The sequence below is a fragment of the Sapajus apella genome, unplaced genomic scaffold (assembly GCF_009761245.1).
Source record: "Sapajus apella isolate SASKATOON/1434 unplaced genomic scaffold, GSC_monkey_1.0 scaffold103, whole genome shotgun sequence".
In the NCBI taxonomy this organism is placed as follows: domain Eukaryota; kingdom Metazoa; phylum Chordata; class Mammalia; order Primates; family Cebidae; genus Sapajus; species Sapajus apella.
In genome coordinates this window covers 6930883-6955938 of record NW_022437043.1, presented here as the reverse complement: position 1 = coordinate 6955938, position 25056 = coordinate 6930883, and the positions used below count along the sequence as shown (strand labels likewise).

General features: G+C 39.4%; 1 protein-coding gene across 1 annotated transcript in view; it reads right to left on the bottom strand.

Moving 5' to 3' along the window:
* Positions 1-24480, bottom strand: part of CCNB3 (cyclin B3) — a 64119-nt gene extending 39639 nt beyond the window's left edge. The window contains exons 1-7 of the mRNA XM_032258542.1: positions 24444-24480; positions 21089-21261; positions 18083-18133; positions 17033-17095; positions 11491-11621; positions 1220-4214; positions 102-197 (exon numbers count right to left, since the gene is read on the bottom strand). Of these exons, the coding sequence (XP_032114433.1) occupies positions 102-197; positions 1220-4214; positions 11491-11621; positions 17033-17095; positions 18083-18133; positions 21089-21261; positions 24444-24480 (3546 nt within the window). The remainder of the gene's footprint in view (positions 1-101; positions 198-1219; positions 4215-11490; positions 11622-17032; positions 17096-18082; positions 18134-21088; positions 21262-24443) is intronic.
* Between the last annotated feature and the right edge of the window lie 576 nt (positions 24481-25056).

Here is a 25056-nt window from a genome sequence, read left to right as displayed (position 1 = left end):
CATTATTATACCTCTTTCAACTTACATACTGAAGGATGGAAAGATGAGGAAATGAAAACTAGAAATCACTGTCCACTCCCCAACCCAAGCAACCTACACACCTCTCTCTCCTTCAGGTAACTGAAGATTTCCTTGACATACACTGGGTTGAAACTTGCATCACTGTTGTCCTCGTCAGTATCTTCCTGTGGGGTTATCTGCTTAGACATCAACGAAAAGAAATATTATGAGAAAAATTATTCTAAAGACTTAGCACATACTTATGAAGGATTACTCCTTTCTCCCCACTGTCTTCTTCTGCAAAGGTGTCTAAAGCCTTGCATATGCTGGGCCATAACACAGTATTCCTTGGCCCTGCAATCCTCATATGGCCCAGCGATCAAGAAATGCCTAGTCTTCCTTGTATATACTCTCACTGCCCTAGGAACAAGGGACCCTTTTTATAGGTAAGCTCAAGATTCTCCAAAACAGACATTCTTGTTTTATTATTTCAACTTTGTTACCTGTCTTCTTAGGTCCCTAATTATATCAATGCTTTGATCTGGTCTAATTCATCTTGGTAGTCTTTTCCTCCCTTCTACACCTTTGCCCAGGTTGTTTTGCCTACAAAAAGGACATTTCTCCTCCAGCTTGCTAAATATCATCCCTTCATTATTCAAATTTACAACGTAAAGACTACCTTCCTTGGGAGATGCTCCTATGAACTTCGCCCATTTTTGACTGAAACCCACTGTGATGCAAATTGCAATTACTAAAAAAGGCAATTTCCTGAATGAAATTACCTGACCGTTATTGCAAAGCCCAAGTATATAGCACAATAGTCCAGACACTTGTGGGTATTATTGGAATAAATACTTTCTGATTGCTTAGATCTATCACTGTGCTAATCAGGAAGACAAGAGATTCTACAAGGCCAACTTGATTGAAGAGAAAAATGCCAAAGAACCTGGGAAATGTATCCCATATCATGGGTAACCTCAGGATATAAAAGGTGAGAAGAGATGATTCTGCATCACCTATCATAAAATAAAACCAGAAGTAAATCCAACAAATATCACCCTCCCACTAGGTAGAGGGATACCCCCAATAACTTACTATATATGGCTCAATTGCTTAGGAAGATTAAATAAAAAAAAAATAAATAAATAAACTTTGCTAGCAGCCACCTCCAGGATATCAAAGAACACTATCTAATTTAAGAAGAAAGAGAGATGAATACCTCCTTTGGTGTTCGCTTGGCCTGTGGTGAGAAAGGTTCATCAGAAGCACATGCACTGGACTTGGTGGTGGTACTGGACTTGCCCACGCTGGTGATGGTAGCAATGCTGGACTTGCCTGTTACGGATTCACGAATGGTGCTAGACCCATATGGGCTGGTTCCAACTTGGGGGATCAATAATGTTTTGAGAAAGATGTCTTTCTTGCAGGTGGTACTCTCTTGTAAGGTCAATAGCTCCTTGAAGGACAATTCCTTCCCAGTGGTGGGTTTCTCATTCAGAGTTGTCATATCTTCGAAGAGGGATGCCTCATTCATGGTAGACATCTGCAAGGGTAATGGCTCTTTGAAGAGGGTCTCTTTCTCAATGATGGACTTCTCCTGCAAAACCAAGGACTCCTTGAAGATGGTCTCCTTCTCAGTGCTGGGCTTCTCACACAAAGCCAAGTGTTGCTTAAAGCAGGCCTGCTGCTCAAAGTTGGGCTTCTCCTGCAAGTCCAAAGTTTCCTTAAAGTAAGCTTCCGTGTCAATAGTGGGCTCCTTGAGGACAGCCTCCTTCTCAACGCTGGGCTTCTCCTTCATGGCCAAAAGTTTCTTGAAGAGGGTCTCCCCCTCCTCAATGCTAGGATACCCCTCTAAGTCCAGTGGCAGCTTAATAGGAAACTCTTCTTCATTGATGTTTTCATTCAAGGCCAACTGCTTCTTCAAGAGGAACACTTCTCCCTGAGCAGTAGACTGTTCCTTTAAAGATAATTGTGTATCTATGTTTGTGGCTGCCTCAGCAGGATGCTCCTTCTTCAGAACCAATGGCTTTTTGATAAGGAACTCATATTCTTCCACGGTGCTTTTCTCCTGCAAGGCCAACAGCTTCTTCAAGGAATCCTCTTTGGTAGCAGCCTTCTCTTGCAAGACCAAAGCCTCCTGGAAGAGGGACCCACTTTTGTTGGTATGCTTAACATGTGATGAAAATAGTTCCTGAGAGAATTCCTCCTCAGTGGTAGTCATCTCCTGGATGGGCAATGACTCTCTTGAGAAGGACACTTCCTGCAAGGTTGTGTGCTTTTCTTTCAATGCAGATGGTTCCTGGAAGAGAAACTGTTCTTCAGTTGTAGATTTCATCTTAAAGGGCAACAGTTTCTTATAGAGTGTTTCCTCCTCAGAAGTGATCTTCTGCAAGACCAGTGGCTTCTCTAACAGCGACATCTTCTCCTGAGTAATGTTCTTTTTCTGTAACGACAATGATGTCTTGGTAAGTACTGTCTCTTCAGTCGTAAGTTTCTTCCTAAAAGACACTGGCTCCATAAAGAAAGAACTCTTATTGTCACCAATCATATCCTGAAAGTTCAACAGTTCTGGCCAGACAGACATCATTGCTTGAGTGGTGCACTTTTTCTTTAAAGGTACTTTTTCTTCTTTAAAGGACAATGGCTCCTCAGTAAGTGACTTCTCTCCAGAGGTGGTCTGTAACACTAGTGGTTTCTTCAATTGGGACACTGTCCCCTGAGTGGTGTGCTTCCTCTTTAAAATTAAAGGCTTCTTGGTGGGAGTTGCCTCCTCAGTGGTACACTTTTTAAAAGCCAAAGCCTCATCAAAAAGTGACTCCTCAGTTGGAGACTTCAGCAAGGACAAGGGCTCCTTTAAGATGGATACCTCCCCCTGAGTGGTGTGCTTCTCTTGCAATGCAGATGGTTCCTGGGAAAAGGACTCCTTCTCAGTAGTAGGCTTCTTCTTAAAGGGCAATGGCTCCTTAATCAGTGATTTCTCCCCAGAGATAGTCTTCGGCAATATTAGTGGATACTTCAGGCAGGACATCTTTCCCTGTGTGGCACCTTTCTCATTTTTTAAAGATAATGGCTTCGTCATGGAGGTTGACTCCTTGGTAGTATGCTTCTTCTCAAAGGAAACTAGCTCCATAAAGTTATCTTCACTGTCACTATTCTGCTGCAATGTCCATGGCTTCTTCAAGTGGTCTACCTCCCCCTGAGTGGTGTGCTTCTCTTGTAATACAGATGGTTCTTGGGAAAAGGGCTTCTCAGTAGCAGGCTTTTCTTTAATGGACAATAGCTTTGTAACGAGTGACTTCTCTCCAGAGGTGATCTCCTGCAATACTAATGGCTTCAAGTGGGACCTCTTTCTCTGAGTCATGCACTGCTTCTTTAAAATTAATGGCCTCATGGTTGCCTCCTCAGTGCTAGCCTTCTTCTTAAAGGCTAATGACTCCTTAACAAGGGAATCCTCTTTAAAGTTGGTCTTCTCCTGCAAGGCTAATGATTTCTTCAAGATGGACATCTCATGCTCAGTGGTGCACTTCTCTTGCAATACAGATGGCTCTTGGAAAAGGGTCTCCTTCTCACTGGTAGGCTTTTTCTTAAAGGACAATGGCTCCTTAATGGAGGACATCTCTCCAGAGATGGTTGTCTGCAATACCAGTGGCTTCTTAAAGTGACACATCTTCCCATGAATGGTACATTTCTTCTTTAAAGATGACAGCTTATTGGTGGAGATTGACTCCTCAGTTTTAGGCTTCTTCTTAAAACTCATTGACTCCATAAAGAAGGAATCCTCTTCAATATTGACATCCTGCAAAGCCAACAACTCTTCCTGGCAGGGCTGCTTCCCCTGACTTGCACACATCTTCTTTAAGGATAATGTCTTATTGGTGATGGCTTCCTCCTCAGTTTTATGTGTCTTCTTAAAAGTCATTGGCTCTAAAACAAACTCATCATCACTGTCACTCTCCTCCTGCAGGGGCTGTGGCTTTTCCAATATGGACACGTGCCTATCATTTGAGCACTTCTTTAAAGATAATGACTTCTTGATAAGGATTTTATCCTCAGTAGCGGGTTCCTCTTTTAAAACTAATGGCTTTCTGAAGAGAGATGCCTCCTCGCTACTGGGTGTTTTGGAGGTGCTGGTTATGTCTAGAATGAGTGGTTTCTCCATAATGTTTGATACCAAGGTAGTAGAGGCTACTACTGGTGTGACTTCCAGCTTATGCCTGTGAAGGAAACAATGTCTGGGTAATAAAAATGTAGTTACTAGAATCCTCACCTACCATCTTCTTTTGTTGCTATATTTACTAAAGGTATGAAAGGGAAAAGGCTACAACTCCATAAGACAGATTAGAGGGACAAAATCAATAGGTATAATGGTGAATCAACTTAAGTAGCACACTGTATGGTTTTTATGATCTAGATCCCTAGACTTTTCTATAATTTTTCCATTGAAATTCATGTTATGCATTCTTATATATGCTTTATTACCTTATATACAAAGGCTTTTATTATAATACTTATCTGTTCATATATCAGTCTCCCTCACTAGCTGCATTTGTCTTTGTCTATCAATCCAAGGCATCTGGTAAAATTCAAGTTGAAATTAATATTGTTTGAAGGCTAATGAGAGAGGTGGCCTGGTAATTAAAATTGGTAGTATCTACCCACATTCCCTTCACCCTGGGCAATTCAAGAGATGTGTTCCCAATGGAAGGCTGAAATAGAAATTTGTCACATGCGTCAGATGCAAAGCTTTGTTTTGAATAGGACTGTATATTCAACCAGAGTGACGAACCTAGTGAGACCAAATCACAGGAAGACTAAAGATCAGAATACGAAGAGGGAGAACTGCAGGTAGATATAATCACTTACCAGTCTGAACAGGAGTAAATACCTTCAAAAGAACATATATATGATTCAGTTCAATATGAAATATGCAGAATGGATATATCCATAGAGGTATATCCATAGCAGAAAGTAGACTAGTGGTTTTCTGAGGCTGGGACACGGGTAGGAGTAGAAAGGGGGATTGAAAAGGGAAAGGAACCCCTAATAGGTATGGATTTAGTGGGGGCAGGGGTTGAAAAAGTTCTAAAATTAGATAGTGGTGATAGCTGTACAAATCTAGGAATAGAATGAAAAACCACTTATTTGTTAAGAAAAAAAAGTAAGTACTTCAAAAGGTTCTGCTTGACCAGATAGATTCCAGGTCCCTCCTGATAACTTTTAGAGAAGATCTTTAAATAGTCTAGCCAAGGTAAGAACATTCATTCTGGAGCTAGACTACCTGGATTCAAATTCTGGCTCCTCTACTTACTGACTGGGTGACCTTGGGCAAGTTAACTCTCTGTGCTTCAGTATTTTTCACCTATAAAATAGGGATCATAATAGCTCCTTCATAGGCTTATTGTGAAGATTCAACAAATTAATATGCTTAAAAACATCCTTGCCATGTATGTACCTATGCGACAGTCCTGCATGATCCACACATGTACCCCAGAACCCATATATACATTTCATAAGCCCACATCAAAAAAAAAAAAAAACCACACTTAAAGGAATGTCATGAACAATTGATTGTCAACAAATTAGATAATTTAGATGAAATGGACAAATTCCTAGGAAGACACAAACTACCAAAACTGACTCAAGAAGAAAACAGACAATCTGAATAGACCTAAAACAAGACATCAAATCAATAATCAAAAACTACTCACAAAGTAAAGTCCAGGATCAAATGGCTTGAATTCTATCCAAACATTTAAACAAGAATACCAGTTCTTCATTAACTCTTCCAAGAAATGCAACAGTGGGAGGTTTCTAACTCACTGTATGAGGTCACTATTACTCTGATATCAAAAACAGACACCATTAAAAAACTACAGACCAATATCTCTGATGAATATAGATGCAAAAATCCTCAGCCAAATACTGCAAACCAAATCCAGCAACATATAAAAGGATTACACATTATAACCAAGTGGGATTTATCCCAGAAATGCAAGATTAATTTAACACCTCAAACTCAATTTGTATACTATATCACATTAATGGAATAAAAAACAAAAACTACATGATCATCTCAAAAGATCCAGGAAAATCATTTCACAAAATCTAACCCTCCTTCATAATAAAAAGCACTTAACAAACAAGGAATAAAATGGAGGTTCCTCAACCTGATAAAGGATATCTATGAAAAATGCAAAGCTAACATCATACTCGATGGTGAAAGACTGATACTTTCCCCCAAAGATCAGGGAGAAAACAAGAATGTCCAACTCTTGATACTTCTATTCAACACTGTACTAGAGGTTCTAGCCAGGGCAAGTAGGCAAGAAAACTAAATAAAAGGCATCCAGTTTTGAAAAGTAAAACTATCTGTATTCACAGATGACATGATCTTTCATAGAGAAAATCCCAAGGAATACACACAGAAACTATTAGAATGAACAATTTCAGCAAGATTCCAAGACACAAAATCAATAAACAAAAATCAAATGTGTTTCTATATACTTGCAATGATCTGAAAATGAAATTAAGTAAACAATTCCATTTATAATAGTATCGAGAAGAAAATGCTTAGAAATAAATTTAACAAAATAAGCATAAAACTTATATTCCAGAAACTGTAAAAACCATTGAAAAAGCTAAATATCTAAATAGATAGACATCCATGTTCATGAATTAGAAAACTTAGTATTATTAAGATGTCAGGCTGGGCACAGTGGCTCACGCCTGTAATCCCAGAGCTTTGGGAGGCTGAGGCAGGCAGATCACTTCAGGTCAGGAGATCAAGACCAGCTTGGCCAACATAGTGAAACCCTGTCTCTACAAAAATTAAAAAAAAAAAAAAAATTAGCCAGGCATGGTGGCCGCGCACCTGTAATACCAGCTACTTGGGGAGGCTGAGACATGAGAAGCGCTTGAACCTGGGAAGTGGAGGTTGCAGTGAGCTAAGATCACACCACTGCACTGTGGCCTGGGCAGCAGAGTGAGACTCTGTCTGGGAAAAAAAAAAAAAAAAGTCAATACTTCCCAAGTTGATCCACAGATCCAAGGCAATTTGTACAAGAATTCCAGCTAGCTCTTACGTTTATATCGTTAATCCATCTGGAGTTAACATAAGGCCGAACAAAGTAAAAACCCTAGAAGAAAACCTAGGCAATACCATTCAGGACATAGGCATGGGCAAGGACTTCATGACTAAAACACCAAAAGCAGCAACAAAAGCCAAAATTGGCAAATGGGATCTAATTAAACTAAAGAGCTTCTGTACAGCAAAAGAAACCATCATTAGAGAGAACCAGCACCTAACAGAATGGGAAAAACTTTTCATAATCGACCCAACTGACAAAGGGCTAATATCCAGAATCTACAAATAACTTAAACAAATTTACAAGAAAAAAACAACCCCATCAAAAAGTGGGTGAAGGGTATGAACAGATACTTCTCAAAAGAAGACATTTATGCAGCCAACAAACATATGAAAAAATGCTCATCATCACTGGTCATTAGAGAAATGCAAATCAAAACTACATTGAGATAGCATCTCATGCCAGTTAGAATGGTGATCATTAAAAAATCAGGAGACAACAGATGCTGGAGAGGATGTGGAGAAATAGGAATGCTTTTACACTGTTGGTGGGAATGCAAATTAGTTCAACCATTGTGGAAGACAGTATGGCGATTCCTCAAGGATCTATAAATAGAAACATCATTTGACACAGCAATCCCATTACTGGGTATATACCCAAAGGATTATAAATCATTCTGTTATAAAGAAACACTGCGGCACTATTCACAATAGCAAAGACTTGAAACTAACCCAAATGCCCATCAGTGATAGACTGGATAAAGAAAATGTGGCACATATACACCATGGAATACTATGCAGCCATATAAAAGGATGAGTTCATGTCCTTTGCAGACATGGATAAAGCTAGAAACCATCATTCTCAGCAAACTAACATAAGAACAGAAAACCAAACACCACATGTTCTCATATATCAGTGGGTGTTGAACAATGAGAACACATGGCCATAGGAAGGGGAACATCACACATCAGGGCCTATTGGGAGGTGGAGGGCTAGGGGAGGGATAGGAGGCAGTGGTGGGATAGGGGAGGAATAGCATTAGAAGAAATACCTAAAGTAGATGATAGGGTGATGGAACCAGCAAAACCACCATGGCACGTGTATACCTATGTAACAAACCTGCACGTTCTGCCCATGCACCCCAGAACTTAAAGTATATATACAAAAAAAAAAAAGAATCCCAGCTTGCTTATTTGTAGAAATTGACAAGCTGATTCTAAAATTTATATAGAATTGCTAGAATTGCAAGGAACCCAAAATAGTCAAAACTATCTTTAAAAAGAACAAGATCTGGAGGAGTCACACTTCCCAATTTCAAAATACAACATGAAGCTGCAATAATCAGGATGATATGGTACTGGCATAATGATGGTTAATGACAGACATATAGATCAATGGAATAAAATTAAGAGTCCATATATAAACACATTTATGGTCAACTGATTTCCAACAAGGGTGCCAAGGAAATTAAGAAAGATTAGTTTTCTCGACATATAGTGCTGGAAAAACTGGATATCCACACTTGAAACCATGAAGTTAAGGCCCCTAATACATACCACCAATAAAAATTAACTGAAAATAGATCAAATCCCTGAGTTAAGAGCTAAAACTTTAAAATTCTTAGAAGCAAACAGGTGTAAATTTTCTTAACCTGGGATTTGGCAGTGGTTTCCTAGCTATGACATCAAAATCATAAATAAGAAAAGAAAAAATAAATTAGACTTCAGAATTAAACATTTGTGTGTTTCAAAGAACATCATCAACAAAGTGAAAAGATAACCCACAAAACAGGTGAAAATATTTGCAACTCATATCTGATCAGGGACTTGTATCTAAAATATATAAAGAACTCTTACAACTCAATAATACAAAGACCAGTAACTATTTACCATTATTATATGTCAATTAAAAATAAAATTTTAAAAATCAAGAAACAAAAGCATAAAAAATGGGCAAAGGATCCAAACAGACATTCCTCCAAAGAAAATATACAAATAACCAATAAGCACATGAAAGATGCTTAACATCATTAGTCAGAGAAATGCAAACCTAAAAACCACAATGAGATACCACTCTGCACCCTCTAGGATGGCCATAATTTAAAAAAACAAAAACAAAAAACACCGCCAGCTGGGCATGGTGGCTCACTCCTGTAATCACGGCACTTTGGGAGGCTTAGGCAGACATATCACCTGAGGTCAAGAGTTTGAGACCAGCCTGGCCAACATGGCAAAACGCTGTCTCTACTAAAAATACAAAAATTAGCCAGGTGTGGTGGTGGGTGCCTGTAATCCCAGCTACTCGGGAGGCTGGGGCACAAGAATCACTAGAACCCAGGAGGAGAAGTTTGCAGTGAGCCGAGATCGTGCCATTGCCCTCTGGCCTTGGTTAGAGTGAGACTGTCTCACAGAAACAAACAAACAAACAAAACGCTGTCACCACTCCATAGTGGCTACACCATTTTACATTTCCTCTAGTAAATACACTGCTGGGGGAAATGTAAAATGGTGTGGAACATAAAATTACCACATGACCCAGCAACCACACTCCTAGGTATACACACAAAAGAACTGAAAACAAGTGTTCAAACAAAAATGTATATACAAATGTTCATAGCAGCACTATTCAAATAACCAAAAGGTAAAAACAACCCAAATGGCTATCAACTGATGGATGGGTAAACCAAATGTGATATATATATGCAATGAAATATTATTTTGTAATAAAAAGAAATGAAGTACTGATAACCTGCTATAACAGGGATGAACCTCGAAAACATGCTAAGTGAAAGAAACTAGACACAAAAGACCACACATTGTCTAACTCCATTTACATGAAACATCCAGAATAGGGAAATCTATATAGAGACAGAAAGTAGATTAATAGTTACCCAGAGCTGGGTAGGTTGGGGGTATTGAAAGGTGATAACCAAAGGTACCAAATTTCCTTTGGAGTTAATGAAAATGTCCTTAAATTGATTGTGATGGCTGTATAACTGTGAATATCCTAAATACCATTGGATTGTATGCTTTAAATGGGTGAACTGTATGGTATGCAAATTATATCTCAATAAAGCTGTTATCAAAAAAAAAAAAGACTTAGTGATTATACTTGTGGGATTATAGTGAGCTCTCAATAAATGGCAGCTATTACTAGTTTTCATACTATTATTAGGGTCCTTTCCACTAAACCCTGAATGAAGGGAGGAATGTTTATGACATTTGTGAGGATTGCCCTGCTAAAGTCAGAATGATGAAAGAAATTTGAAAGAAAATAATGCAGATAATTAAGGTCAAAATATGCATGCAAACTCCAGGAATCCATTTCAGCAGGAAACCAAGTAAGGCTAAATGCTAATGTTCTTTCTGCTGGGTAATTAGCAAAATATCCTGTGGATCTTGCATGTTATTTTCTAGAGTTACCCAATCTTTTTACCTTATCGTTCCATGCTCCCAGGAGTGATAATCCAAACATCTCACAACCAGTATGGCACTGCGCCAACAAATCACAGTGGAAGCTAGCATCAAACAACCAGTACAATAGTACTGGTATGAGTTGGCTAAATAGCAGCCCTAAGTGTTTCCAAGAGATACAGGATGTAGTTTTGTACTCTATGCCAGGGATACTGGCTGGCAAATAGCTGAAAAGATGCTGTATTAACATCAATCCACCTTGACCTCATTAGATTTTCAGAGGGGAAGAAAGGCAATATGATTGACTTTAGCCCTGTAATAGCCATCACTATCTAATCTATTCAGGGGTAGATTGGTCATTCCCTGAAGAATAATTCCCACCGGAATGAGCAGGGGATATCGAAAGGTCTCGTTCCACTATCTAAGTCATATTTCAATAAAAGTCTTTCTAGAGGTAAATTCTTTTTCCAATACTAAATGGGAATGTACATCTGCACTTGTGGAACCTGTGAACGGTACCTATAACAGCTGAAAGACACATGTTTTTTGATCTAAGGAGACAGTAATTTATCTCCAGTAACAAGGAACAAACCTCCCCTAAAGCTTCTAATGGGATAAGCAGATTGGCAAGCTACCTGTCAGCTGCTGAAAGTCCCTGAAAAGTTAAGTTGTCACCACACTCCCAAGCACAGACCAGCTCAAACAGGTACTGAATTACTAAAAGACAGGAAAAGATATGCACAAGGTCTTTTGGCAAACTTTCCAATGACAACAGTTCTTTCAATATGCACACACATAATGAAAGAAGAGAAACAGAAGAGGCATGTAACTCTTCAGCAACCACAGCGAGGCCCCCCTCAGCACCCAGGGTTAATGTGGTAGTCACAATTGTGGTTTGCTAAATAAGTTCTCAGTGGGGACAAAAAAAGGGATAAAAGGATGTCATATACTCTACCATCTAAAATAATGCCACCGAGTCCCCTCTCACTCACCATTTTAGATTCCGTTTATTCTTTATGGCCAATCCAAGAGCACAAGTGTTTCTGTTTATCTTCTTGGAAACATCTTTTACAAACTCTTTGTTGGCTTCTTTCTTGGGCTGGGCAGGTTGACATTGAAAAGCCTGCAAAAAAAAAAAAAAAGGTTGGGGGGGCAGGGGAAGAAGGAGGCAGAAAAATGAAGAAAACCACAAATTACCTAATAGATGGCTATCATAGGAGAATCCTGACCCACATAAGTTGGTTGGGTACTCCCAGGAGTGATAATCCAAACATCTCACAACCAGTATGACACTGGGCCAATCAATCACAGTGGAGGCTAGCATCAAACAACCAGTGCAATAATACTGGTATGTGTTGGCTAAATAGCAGCCCTACGTGTTTCCAAGAGATACAGGATGTAGTTCTGTGCTTTACGTCAGGCCTACTGGCTGGCAAATAACTGAAAAGATGCTGTGTTAACATCATACTCCACTCTGACCTCATAAGATTTTCAGAGGGGGAAAAAAGCATTATGATTGACTTTGCTGTCTGGGTGTGTCTCTTCAGGATACACCTCTAACACAATACTACCTGTGATATATCTATCCCATTTCACTAAGTGGCATTTATTTAATGCAGGCTCTGGGGAGTTCTACCACAGACTTTAATCCTGAATAACACTATTAAACAGTAGGAAAGATCATGGGACTGTGAATAATGTCAGTAAAAATACAGTTAAAGTTGTATCTTTAAAATGAAACAAATAGGCCAGTCACAGTGGCTCATGCCTGTAATTCCAGCACTTTGAGAGGTCATGGTGGGAGGATTACTTGAGCCCGAGTTCAAGACAAGCCTGGGCAACATAGGGAGACCCTGTCACTACAAAATTTTTAAAAAATAGCTGGGTGTGATGGCACATGCCTATGGTCCCAGCTACCTGGGGGAATGAGGTGAGAGGATCACTTCAGTCCAGGAGGTTGAAACTGCAGTGAGCTTTCATCACAATACTGCACTCCAGACTGGGCAATAGAGCAAGACTGTCTCAAAAAAATTGTAAAACTTAAAAAATTAAATGACACAAATGAACCTAATTATATTTCAAATATTTCAAGTACCATAACTACACTAAAGGAAAAGAGAAAACGGAAGAAAAGATCAGAAATAAGAAATCCAAGTAACTTATAAATAGCATTTGACTATCTACCCTTGAAGTACACATCCTCAATAGGATAGGTTTGCAGGGGAGGTGGTAGATATTGCTAATAAATCTGGAACTCTTTTTAGTAGGTTTGTTTATTACAGTGGTTTGGATGAAGCCATTTTGAAATTCTTTTAGCTGTATTACAGTATTAAGTAAATGTGTTGATGTTCTTGGGAACCAGGGCTCTCATTATAGAAAAACATACAAATAAGGATTAGTGAATCCAAGAAAGAATCTTATGTATTGGAATTGAAGCTGTATGAATTTATGATTTCCTAAATAGGTGTATGTGTGTACATATACTAAATGCCCATATCAAAAAGCTAGAAAGATCTCAAATCAACAACCTAATATCGTGACTAAAAGAACTAGAGAACCAAAAGCAAACAAACCCCAAAGCTAGCAAAAGACAAGAAGTAATCAAAATTCACGTGAAAGTTAAGGAGAGGGAGACACAAAAAACCCTTTTAAAAAATCAACGAATCCAGGAGCTGGCTTTTTAAAAAAATTAATACACTGTTAGCTAGACTAATAAAGAAGAAATGAGAAAAGAATCAAATAGACACAGTCAGAAATTATATGGCAGATATCACCAATGACCCCACAGAAATACAAGCAACCATCAGAGAATACTATAAACACCTCTGTGCACATAAACTAGAACATCTAGAAGAATTGGATAAATTCCTGGACACATGCACCCTCCCAAAACTGAACCACTTACACATATATATTTGTGTATATAGACATATGCATAAGTACACATTTGTGTATATAAAAATACAGATATTTCCTAGCTCTGTCTGCAGAATGGCCACAAAAAGCAGACACTCTAATAGCACATCTAGCACCAAGATCTTGGTGTCTAATATCATTCCCCACTAAAGGAAACCAGAAATCTGGAGAAATGATTGACTCCAGGGCTTGGACAAAGGAGGCATAAGATGAGTCTAGAACATCTTTTTAGGCTGGAAAGAAAATGCTCAAAAAATTATGAGAACATGTCACAAGACACAGTAGTTAGATTGAAGGCGCTCCTAACTGGCCAAAGATGGGGCAATTTGAGCACTAAAATAAAGTACAAAAATGAATAATAAACCACTAAAAAATATGAAATTAATGAGTCCATACCGATAATATGAATTAATGAGTCCATACTAATAATAAACAGTGGAAAAGGGAAGGCTCGTGCTTGTGGCAGGATGCCAGAAAAGACTGATAAATGGAGAGCAAGCACTAGAGTTGGAAAAGTCATATAAAGATTTAGGCATAAATCAACAATAGATGCTAAATCTAAAGGACATTTTTATGAAAAGCAAGTTATTTGCAGGCTCTTAAGAGTATGTCCTATAGATTCCTTACTAGTTGCAAGATAAAAAAGATAAACAACACTGATACAGTACAAAAACCAGGCAACATCTTGACCAGGTGATCAAAATTAATGTCATCAACCAATGACAGACATCCTGTGCTTCCAGATATGATACTTAGAGAAGGACTGCAAGAACATCACCTACAAGCCAAGAATGTATCAATCTAGTCACAAGCAAACATTAGACAAAAACAAACTGAGGAGTTTCTATTTTACAAAGTAGGGAGTTGGGTGGGACTGTATCCTCAAAAATGGCAATGTCATTAAAAAAAAAAGGCTATGAAAATATTCCAGATTAAGAGGCTAAAAAGACAAGTAAATACAATACATGATCCTAGCCTGGATCCTCTACTGGAGGGGAAAACATGCTATAAAGGTTGTTATAAGTTCAACTGACAAAACTGGAATATAGATGACTGATTACACAAAACTGCTATATCAATGTAAATTTAGAAAATTAGTAAGTGTACTGTGGTTATATAAGACGATTTCCCTATTCTTAGGAAATGCACACTATACTTAGGGGTAAAGGGACCACGATGTATATAAGCAGATGAGAAAGCACGTGGGACAAAATATCAGCAATAAGCAATCTAGTAAAAGCTATACTGGTGTTCTCTGTACAATTTTTATTTTTGCAACACTTCATAAATTTGAAGGTATTTCCAAATGAAATGTAGAAAAAAAAGTATGTCTTTGTATCATCAGATCATAATAAACAACTACAGTCTAATAGGGAATTCTTTCTTAGGACCTCAAGTCATCTACCTCTGCTTTTCAAAGAGCTTGGCAGAGCCTTCATTTTAACTTCACCTAAATTTTACAACCTCCTTATATGTGCAATCAAGATTCAGAATGGGAAAAGAGGTGCATTCTTGGCAAGAGACAGGTGGAGACCATAGCCCCCAAGATGAAACTCTCTACTTGCCATACATGCAGGTACAAAACACTGATATTTTCAAGTCTAAGCTCAAGGGGACCTTTACTTGTGCTTCCCCATAATTCTTTCACCATAAAATAGGAAAATAGAAATGAAGATTGGGTGTGGCGGCTCATGCCTATAATCTCAGCACTTTGGGAGGTCAAGGAGGGAGAACTGCTTGAGCCCAGGAGTTCAAGACCAGCCTGGGCAATATGGCAAAATCTCATCTCTACAAAAAGAAAACATAAATTAGCTGGGCATGGTGGCGAGCACCTGTAGTCCCAGCTATTCAGAAGGCTGAGAAGGGAGGATCACTTGAGCCCAGAAGGCTGAGGCTGCAGTGAGCTGTGATCACACCAGCTTGGGCAAAAGAGCACTCCAGCTTGGGCAAAAGAGCAAGACTTTATGTTAAAATATATATATATATAAATAAAAATAAATGAAAGTCCTACTTACACAAAACCATTTAGGCAAACATGGATATAGGCTCTATCTCCTTGTATTCTAGCTTAGCACCAGCTCTTAAATATCACAAGTCCTTCCCATGCTATAAATGATAAGGGAGAGGAAAAGAAAAACTCACAGCCAATTAACTAATTAAAACAGATTAACTCTTTTTGGCAGGCCAGGACTTCATTGTGGCAAATGTTGAGAAGAACACAGAGATGAAGACATGGATACTGACCAGAAGAAGCAAATTATCATATAGGGAACCTCTGAAACCCAGAAAGAAAGGAACCCTCAACTGTCAAATAGATGAGCTCAGATATCTACAGTAATGCCCAACCCTAGGAATGGCTTAGGTACATTGTAATGATAGAACTTTCTCTGGAAGACACCAAAGAAAATTCAAGGTAACCAAGGTAAATCTTCAGAACTTGAATGCAAAAGGGAAATAGGCTTTCTGAGCTGCTAGAGAGCTAGAGGCAGAGACGCTGCTCAGAGATGCCTTGCTCCCCTCTCCCCTAACCCCTGGGATATAGCCAAACAGAAGCTCAATTCAGTTGGAGAATCAGGAGAATACTAGGTATCTGCATGAATTTCCTATTATTGATATAGTTCATCTGTGTCTGTTCTTTCTGAATGGTAAGATAAACTCATGAAAAAAAGGACTGAGATGTCTCAAGAAAGCATCTCATATACTGTGATACTTTACCACTATGATTTGAATATTTGTGTCCCTTTGAAATTCATTATGTTGCAACCTAATCACCAATGTGATACTATTAAGAGACAGGCCTTTTGAGAGGTGATTAAGTTATGAGAGCACAGTCCTTGTGAATGGGATTAGTGCCCTTATAAAACAGGTCCAAGGGAGCTTGTTTGACGCTTCCACCATGTGAGGGCACAGGCAAAAGTTGTCATCCATGAGGAATGGGCCCTCACCAGATATCAAATCTGTCAGCACCTTAATCTTGGACTTTTCAGCCTCCAGAACTGTGAGCAATAAGTTTCTGTTGTTTATAAGTTTCCCAGTCTAAGGTGTTTTGTCATAATGACTCACACGGACTAAGACACTTCCCTTGCATAGTGTCACTGTACTCCCATCCCATCAGACTTGGAGGGGCCAAGGGAAGTTACACTAAGCCTGCATCTGCTCCTGATTTGTGGCTACCTTATTTCAGCCAAATTCTGTATCCGTGGTTAAATAAGTCAGGAAATGAATCTAACCTTTCAAGTGTGTATGTGGGAAGGGGCTCTTTCTACCAATTGACAGTAAGTCTGAAATTATGCAGACAGCTATATCTTAAAAACCGTGTTGTAATCTGCATGGGGATGAGACTGTATCTGTAGAAAGGTGGTCATACAAAATGTAAAGAGGAGGGATCTAAAGGAAAGAACTTTGCCAATGCTTATCCAATTATGCCCAAGGGAGTAAAACACTATTTAGTAGATATAAGTATTCTGGTAGCTACAGAATAAACTAGGTCATTTATTCCAAATAAAATTTGCTGACAACATTCCAGAGAGGGTCTGGTAAAGTGGAAAGGTCCCTCAAGAAACAGACTATCTAAACCTTATGCAAAACCACAGCAGAGGATTAGACTAGCATACTTACATTAGTGAGATCTTCAAAAGCTGATCTCTTTTTGAGTGCTCCCTGAAGTGAAGATGGAGATAGCTTTATTTGGCAATTCTCCCCCATCTAAAAAAGTAAAAAGTACACTCTATAATGCAGGGCAAGGATAGTTCACCAGGATTCTCTATAGCCTAGATAATACCGACTTCAAAACCAACATTGGCAAAGTCCTCATCTATAAAGAAGAGATTATTACAGTATCCACCTCATAGGATTACATGAGGATTAAGTAAGCTGATACAGAAAAACATGCTTAGTATAGCACCTGACACATGGTAAGCACTCAGTACATGTATCAGTTATTATTTTCTAAGACAAAGATTGCCTTTGGCTTGATTCTATATTCAATTAACAACATTCTATTAATTCTGATTTTTACTTGTACCTTAATAATACCAGAAGGGAGCTTACTTGAAAGAATTCTAATCAAAATTTAACTTCTAGATCTTCATAGTTAAAGACTGGATCATGGAACTGTGGTTCTCAGTAGTTCTGTATATCAGGAGGCATTTTTTATTATCACTATGACTAGGCTGCTGGTGGAATTTAATGCCTGGGGACCAGGGGTGCTGGTTGAGATCAGTCCTACACAATAGAAAAATTGTCCTGCTCAAAATGTCCATAGTGTATGAATTGATAAAACACTGCACTAGACTACTAGACTACAATGATTCCACTAAAATACTTACCTCGAAGGCCTAGACAGTCATCTCTGGACTTTGTCTAAATGCAAAATTCTATAGTTCTCATAGTTATCTGCAATTTCATATCTGATAATCACTGTCTGCTGCCCCAGAGAACTCCACCAATTGCCCTAGATGGTATGTGCCAGAAGCAGAGCCCCTGCAGTTTCCGAAACTGGGTCATTTATTCCAAATAAAGTTTGCTGACAACAATCCAGAGACAGTCTGGTAAAGTGGAAAGGTCCCTCAAGAAAGAGACTGTCTAAGCCTTACACAAAACCATAGCAGAGGATTGGACTAGCATACTCACATTAGTGAGATCTTCGAAAGCTGATCTCTTTTTGACTGCTCCCTGAAGTGAAGATGGAGATAGCTTCATTTGGCAATTCTCCCCCATCTTAAAAAAGTAAAAGAGGTAAATAAGTATATCCAATTGTCGACAATCTCTTCAGGGACTTTAGGTCCTCTTTAGGGCTCAGGGGAAACTCCAGAATCTCAAAGTAACTGGGGATGCATGTAATAAACTCCAATAAACTACAACAAAAGGAAATTTTGGCACTCAGAGTTGTTTATTAAGTCCCTAAAGGTGATAGTCATTGATAACGGGGTAAATCTATCAGGAGACAAGATGACCTTCAGTTTACCTCACAAAATGAGCAAAATATAGCTCATTTTTCCCCTTATTTCTCTCACATTTATGGTTATCCTATCCAAGTGAACCACTACCACCCTACTACTTCTAGTCATTCCTTTAATATAGATGCTTTCAGATAAATAAGTTCAATAATTTAACAAACATCTGTCTCTTAAGTTAAGTAGCTTTTAAAACAGCAGTCCCCAACCCTTTTGGCACCAGGGACTGGTTTCATGGAAGACAAATTTTCCACAGACAGTGGGGTGGGCTGGTTTCAGGATAATTCAAGCACATTACATTTATTATGCACTTTTATTATTACATTGTAATATATAATGAAATGATTACACAACTCGCCATAATGTAGAATCAGTGGAGCCCTAAGCTTGTTTTCCTGCAAGTAGACAGTCCCATCTGTGGAAATGGGAGACAGTGACAGATCATAAGGCATTCGATTTCAAAAGGTGCACACAACCTAGATCCCTCACATGCGCAGTTCACAATAGGGTTCATGCTCCTATGAGAATTTAATGTCTCTGCTGATCTGACAGGAGGTGGAGCTCGGGAAGTAATATGAGCGATGGGGAGTGGCTATAAATACAAATGAAGCTTTGCTCGCTCACTGTTCACCGCCTGCTGTGCAATTGTACTCCTAACAGGCCACAGACTAGTACTGGTCCTCTGTGACCCAGGGGCTGGGGACCCATTTTAAAAGACATTACCAGTAAGGATAATAGCACACATATCTAGATACTACTCCAGGGTCAGCTCTTTACTAGCTGTTGACCTTGGACAAGTCACTTAATCTCTGAGCCTCAATTTTCTTATCAGTAAAACTAGGTAACTTGCCTTATAGTCCTTCAGGATTAAATAAGAGAATACACGTTTTTTAAAAGTTTGTATGAACTGTAAATTGGAAGAAATAGTATTTAAAAGAATGTAGTCTGATATGATTGTAAACCTCACAAAGAAAATTTTCTATTAAAAACATGTTTGTAATCTAGATTAATCTCAGATTGTTAGTGTACATAAGGGAGGGGTGGAGAAGGGAAGGAGGATGAATATTTTGGAGCAAAAGGGGCTTTCTTTCCACATATTCTGTATCTGTGCATGCCTTATCCGATTCCCAAATGAATAAGACCATCTCTGTAGGGTTAGAGGTTAGGGCAAATCATACTATAGGAGTCTTCTACCCTCTAACAGCTTTATGTAGTTAAAGTCTTCTACGTCTCAGATTGCCCTTATAAAATTCTGAGAACAAACCTGCCCTACCTATATCAGAGAGTTGTTATAATGTGAAGCAGGACACCAGGATCAGATCATTTGCTCTGTTCTCCAGCTGTACCATTAATAGTTAATACATGGCACAGTGAGTTATCAGAGTTGGATTCATGACACAATAAACCAATCCAGCACACAGAGCAATCTTTAAAAAGCTGAGAAGAATTACTTTCATTTTCTAGTTGATTAAGCCAAGACATAAGTAAACTATTAGTCTTTTATCTGGTTCATGATAAATAATCCTACCAGAAATTACCCAAAAATGAAATATTATTTTCTCACAATATAACTAAGAAATAAACTGTTATCCAACTCTTATTTAATATTACTGGTAGAAATAATTGACCTAAAATAAAATTACAGCTGAAACTGAACTCAATAAAACTTAGACTTGCAAAACGTACTCCAACAAAGTTGGTTTTGTAAAAATAACTGCCACTAAAGAAAAGTTACAATGAGAGAACACCAACCAGAAAATTTGATGTTGACAAAAGTCTGATCAATGTATCAAATCTTTGTGTGTGTGTGTGTGTGTTTTCTTTTTTTTTAGACAGAGTCTTGCTCTCTGATCACCCAGGCTGGAGTGCAATGGCATGATCTCAGCTCACTGCAACCTCCGCCTCCCAGGTTCAAGTGATTCTCCTACCTCAACCTCCCGAGTAGCTGGGATTACAGGTGTCAACTGCCACACCTGGCTAATTTTTGTATTTTCAGTAGAGACGGGGTTTTGCCATGTTGGCCAGGCTGGCCTTGAACTCCTGACCTCGTGATCTGCCCACCTCGGCCTCCCAAAGTGCTAGGATTACAGGCATGAGCCACCGTGCCCGACCAATGTATCAAATCTTTCTTGAAAAATGTACATGGAAAAAAAATTGGCACCTCTGTGAAAATCATTTTAGTAAAACAAAAATAAACATCATTAAAAAATGTTTATCTGTACTCAGAGAAAAACCAATCAAGGAAATTAAATTCACCTAATGATGTTTTGCTCCAGGAAATACTCTCTTGATGCCAATTCATTAGTGCTAGTATAATTCTGATTAAAACATGTATGATGATGAACACAGAATATCAGGTTAGAATGCCAAACTATCAATAAAGTCAAAACAAGAGAGTCAAAATATACCCATTCTTCAAACTTAATAGCTATAAAAAGCAAAATAATATTTGTACTCATGTATCCTTCATACTCTCCCCAGAATATACCAAACAGCCTTTCAGCAAGGTGCTAAGCTTCTCAGAGAAAGTAAGAATATGGACATGATCATTAAGGAGTACTGAGTGCTGTTCCTGAGTGTTGAGGGTTATGGAGGGTGGCCTTCATTTGAGCCCTGCATTTTATGAGAAATAAGAGTCCATATTTTCTCCCCAAGTTCTAATTTGTGGCATTCTCCAACTACAAGGGCTGCCACCCTTCCCCACTTTCTCAGGTTAAACCAGACATGTTTCAAAAGATTCACAGGTGAGGATAGGTACTGAGCCAACACAGGAAGAGACTATCAAATATATTGTTGGGAAAGACAGCTTGCTCTTGCTGGGCACAATTTTGCTGGACTGAGATTTCATAGGCTCATATTTGGAGCTCTGGGGTAGCAGTGGCAGTAGCACCTCTTACAGATTCAACCACATCTTGTCCAAGGCAGGGTTGCAATCAGAAAGGGACTCTTTAACACCATTCACCAGAAACACCACAAAATTATCTGAAAATTCTTGAGAAAAGCCAGTCTATCTATAACATCCCTAGGAGAAAACAGACTTTGATGTTGGGCAGGTCTGATTTCAAATCTTGGTTTTATCACAATTAACCTCAGGAAAGTGACTGACTTAAAATCTCTGGGCTTCAGTTTCTTCATCTGTAAAATGGAGATAAGTATACCTACCTCTGCAGCATGTTGTTCAAATTAAATGAGACACTTTATGTAAAAAGCCGAGCACAGTGCCTACCATCCTCTGTGAACACTGTGATGTTGTCTAGCCCCTAGTTTAGGCCTAGCAACACTGGGGACTAATTACATAGGAGTTTTGCATTGAAAATAATGAAGAACATGACAGATCATACAGTATGGAGGCGAGCTTGGTAAAGCTAATGTTCTTTTAAAGGTGTGGGGTCCTGGCAATAGCAATTATGACCGTACAGAGAAAACAAAAGAATAACTGCACACACATGTATTCATCATAGGCCAGGCAGCATTCAAAGGCTGCATTCAATCAAAAGAAACTGTAATCCAGTTCTAGACACCTGGAAGTAAAAAAAATTCCAAGGATGCGATTATAGCAAAAGAAACTAACTTACTGAAAAATCACTTGACATAAGAACTTGATCTTGGATTTCCCAGCTTCCAGAGCTGTGAGAATGAAATGCCACCCAGTCCATGGCATTTTATTATAGCAGCGCAAACTAAGTACTATAAAAACATAATGGAAAGTCAGTGATCTTGTTGGGGATAAGGGCTGGAGAAGGCTTCACAGAGGAAGTAACATTTGATCAGGACTTAAAATGACAACCAGGTTCCCAAGGTGACTTGGAGGCTTCCAGGCAAGAAAAAAAGAAAAAAAAAAAAGAAAAAAAGCCTGCCCCCAGGCAGAGGCATGAACATACAGACTTCAGGGATGTCCTAGTTGTCTGGAGTATGGAGCATAAATAACATGTTGGGCAGGGGTTAGAATGAGGCTAAAAAGCTAGGCCAGGGCCAGGCTGGTAAGAAAATGAAACAGAAAAGACTGCAGCTTGAGGGGAAAGTTTAAGGAGAAAGACCCATTTGGGTTTCACTTTCGATGGAGAAGGACCATTTTGTAGGTGAGGAAATGCCAGTATAGGTATTCACATATATTACTTCAGTTGATTCTCACAACAAAACTATGAGGCTAAGCAGGGCAGGTACAATTTTCTCTATTTTATAGTCTCAGATGAATTAAGTAACTTACTACCCAGGACAAACTATTAACGGGCATAGATTGCTCAGCTTTTCCCAGAGCAATTTCTAAAATACCATGAAGTCTCTTTGATCACACTCAAATACATTCCAAAACAGTGAAAGGCCATAGTGTGAGGAAGTAAAATGAGCACAGGTCTTGGAGTCAGAGTAATTGGGCTTCTAAGCCAGCCAACTTAGCATTTCTGAGCCTCAGTTTCCTTATTTGCAAAACAGCTATAACACCACTTACTTGCAGAGGACTTGCGTGGCAAATGCAAATTTACATGTACGGAACCTGATGCATGGCAGGCATTTAATAAATGCTGTCTTACTCCCGTCTTCTTCTATCAAATCCAAACCTATACTCCATCTCATCCCTCAAAACCCAGCCAATCAGCAATAAAGCTAAATTGGGTGCACCCGCCCTTAACTGCCCTGTATGAAAATCACTTACTCCACTATTATTATTTATGCCTCATACAATTTTTTTTTTTTTATGGATGACCAAAGACTCACACTCTGAAACCTTTACCTTTTAAAAGGAAAAAGAAATATGGAGTCCATAGGCTAGAAAACTCTCAGCTGATGGCATACAGGTTAACTAAATCTCAGAGAAAATAAGGTTATTTAAATGATAGTCATATACCTCATTTATTATCCTGAACACTAATCACTTGCATTGAAGGACTGACACACTGACTTCGGTAAACTAATTTTCCTGGGGATAGGAAGAGGAGAAGAGGGGATTGACACCATCAAAAAGATCCTTTCGTAAAAGGACACTCTGAGGAACACTCTCAACTTCTGCCACCTACAGAACCCTGAGCCTTGGGCAAGAAAATTAGAAACCTTTCCCCTTTTCAGACTTTCCACGTCCCCTACGTACACACTGGTAAGTGTTGCAGACCCCACTGGGCCTCCTAGGACTGGTGCTGAAACCAACACAGAGGCAGCAAGGCTAAGCTGATCAAAAGGTCTACAGAAAGTAGTAGCAACTTCATTTTTTATATAAAGACAGGTTACAGACAGCAAGGCTCTGGGGAGAGAACACAGCATTGTGTCAATAAAACAGCACTGGGCTGGGAAGGATGCCTAAGGTCTAGTTCTGGCCCTGCTCTTAGCTGGCTGGGTGATACTGGGCAAGTCCCTTTCCCTCTCTGGGCTCCAGTTTTCCTACCCAATTAAACAAGGCAGCGTAAATAGAGCCTCCTCGCTATTCATTGTGGTCAATGGACAAGCAACATTAGCATCACCTGGAAATTTGTTAGTAATTTAAAACCTCAGGCCCCAAACTAGAACTATCAAATCAAAATCTGCAAATTAACAATATCCCCAGATGATTTCTATGCATGTTAAGGTTTAAGAGCCAATGTTCTAGGGTTCCTTCTACCTCTGATCTTCTATGATTTGTAAGTGGACCATAGCAGTGGATGGGGAGAAAGCCAAAGCTGAAGGAGGTTGCAGGTGGGAAGAGCCAGTGAAGATAAAGGGTTAACAATAGAGTGAGGACACATGTCTCCATCGTCCCTTCATATCCTTCAACCTGTAGCTCAATAAATCCTGTAAGAAACATTCTATGACTTAAATATGTCTGATCCCTCTGCACTTGTAGATGCAATTAATCCTGCACACTTTCACTTGTGAAAAGACGTTTGCAAAAGGACTCTGATTCAGGCGGGTATGCTAATTGCTCCATCTAAAAGCTGGGACTCAGTCTCATTTGCTTTGCCATCTCATTCTTTAACAAACACTCCCCCTGCCCAACCTTGTACAGGGCTCACTTCACAGACTGCTGATTGACAGGAGAACGAAACAAAGTTTCCTCACAGGAAGGCCGCGCATGCCAGCAAGAGAATACAGCATGGGGCTGGAGTTACGCCCAATGACCCACCGGCAGGCAACAGAGCCAGACATTCGAGCGGGCAGTATTTGCCCAAATATACCTACCTCACACCGAGATTGGGGACAGACAGGAAAGACGACGGATGCACCCCGACCAGGAGAGGCCAGGGAAATTAACGGAGCTCTTTACTGTAACGACCCACGTCCGTCTCAACCTGGCTCCCGCACCACTCCGCTAGCTCGGTTGGGATTTTTGAAAACTACAGCCTTCAGGAAGTACAGTCGATTGGCCAGCAGAGGACCAATCAACGTGCATAGCTGCAACATAAAATACCCTAACAGGAAGGGGTGGAGCTGGGTATTTTAAAACCGACTGCAGCCTCTGAAGGACTTCGCACGAGTGTTGTTTCTAGTATAATTGGTTGGCCCAGGCTGGGTTGATATGCGGGAGTATCAGGTCTCTTTAAAGACGCGTTTTTGGCCAGTCTCACTCCTGTACTCCCAGCTTTTTGGGAGAGCGAGTTGGGGCGGATCGCTTGAGCCCAGGAGATGGAGATGAGCCTGGGCAACATGGCAAATTCCTGTCTCTACGAAAGATATAAAAATTAGTCGGGATGTAGTGGCAAGTGCCTATAGTCCCAGCCGCTT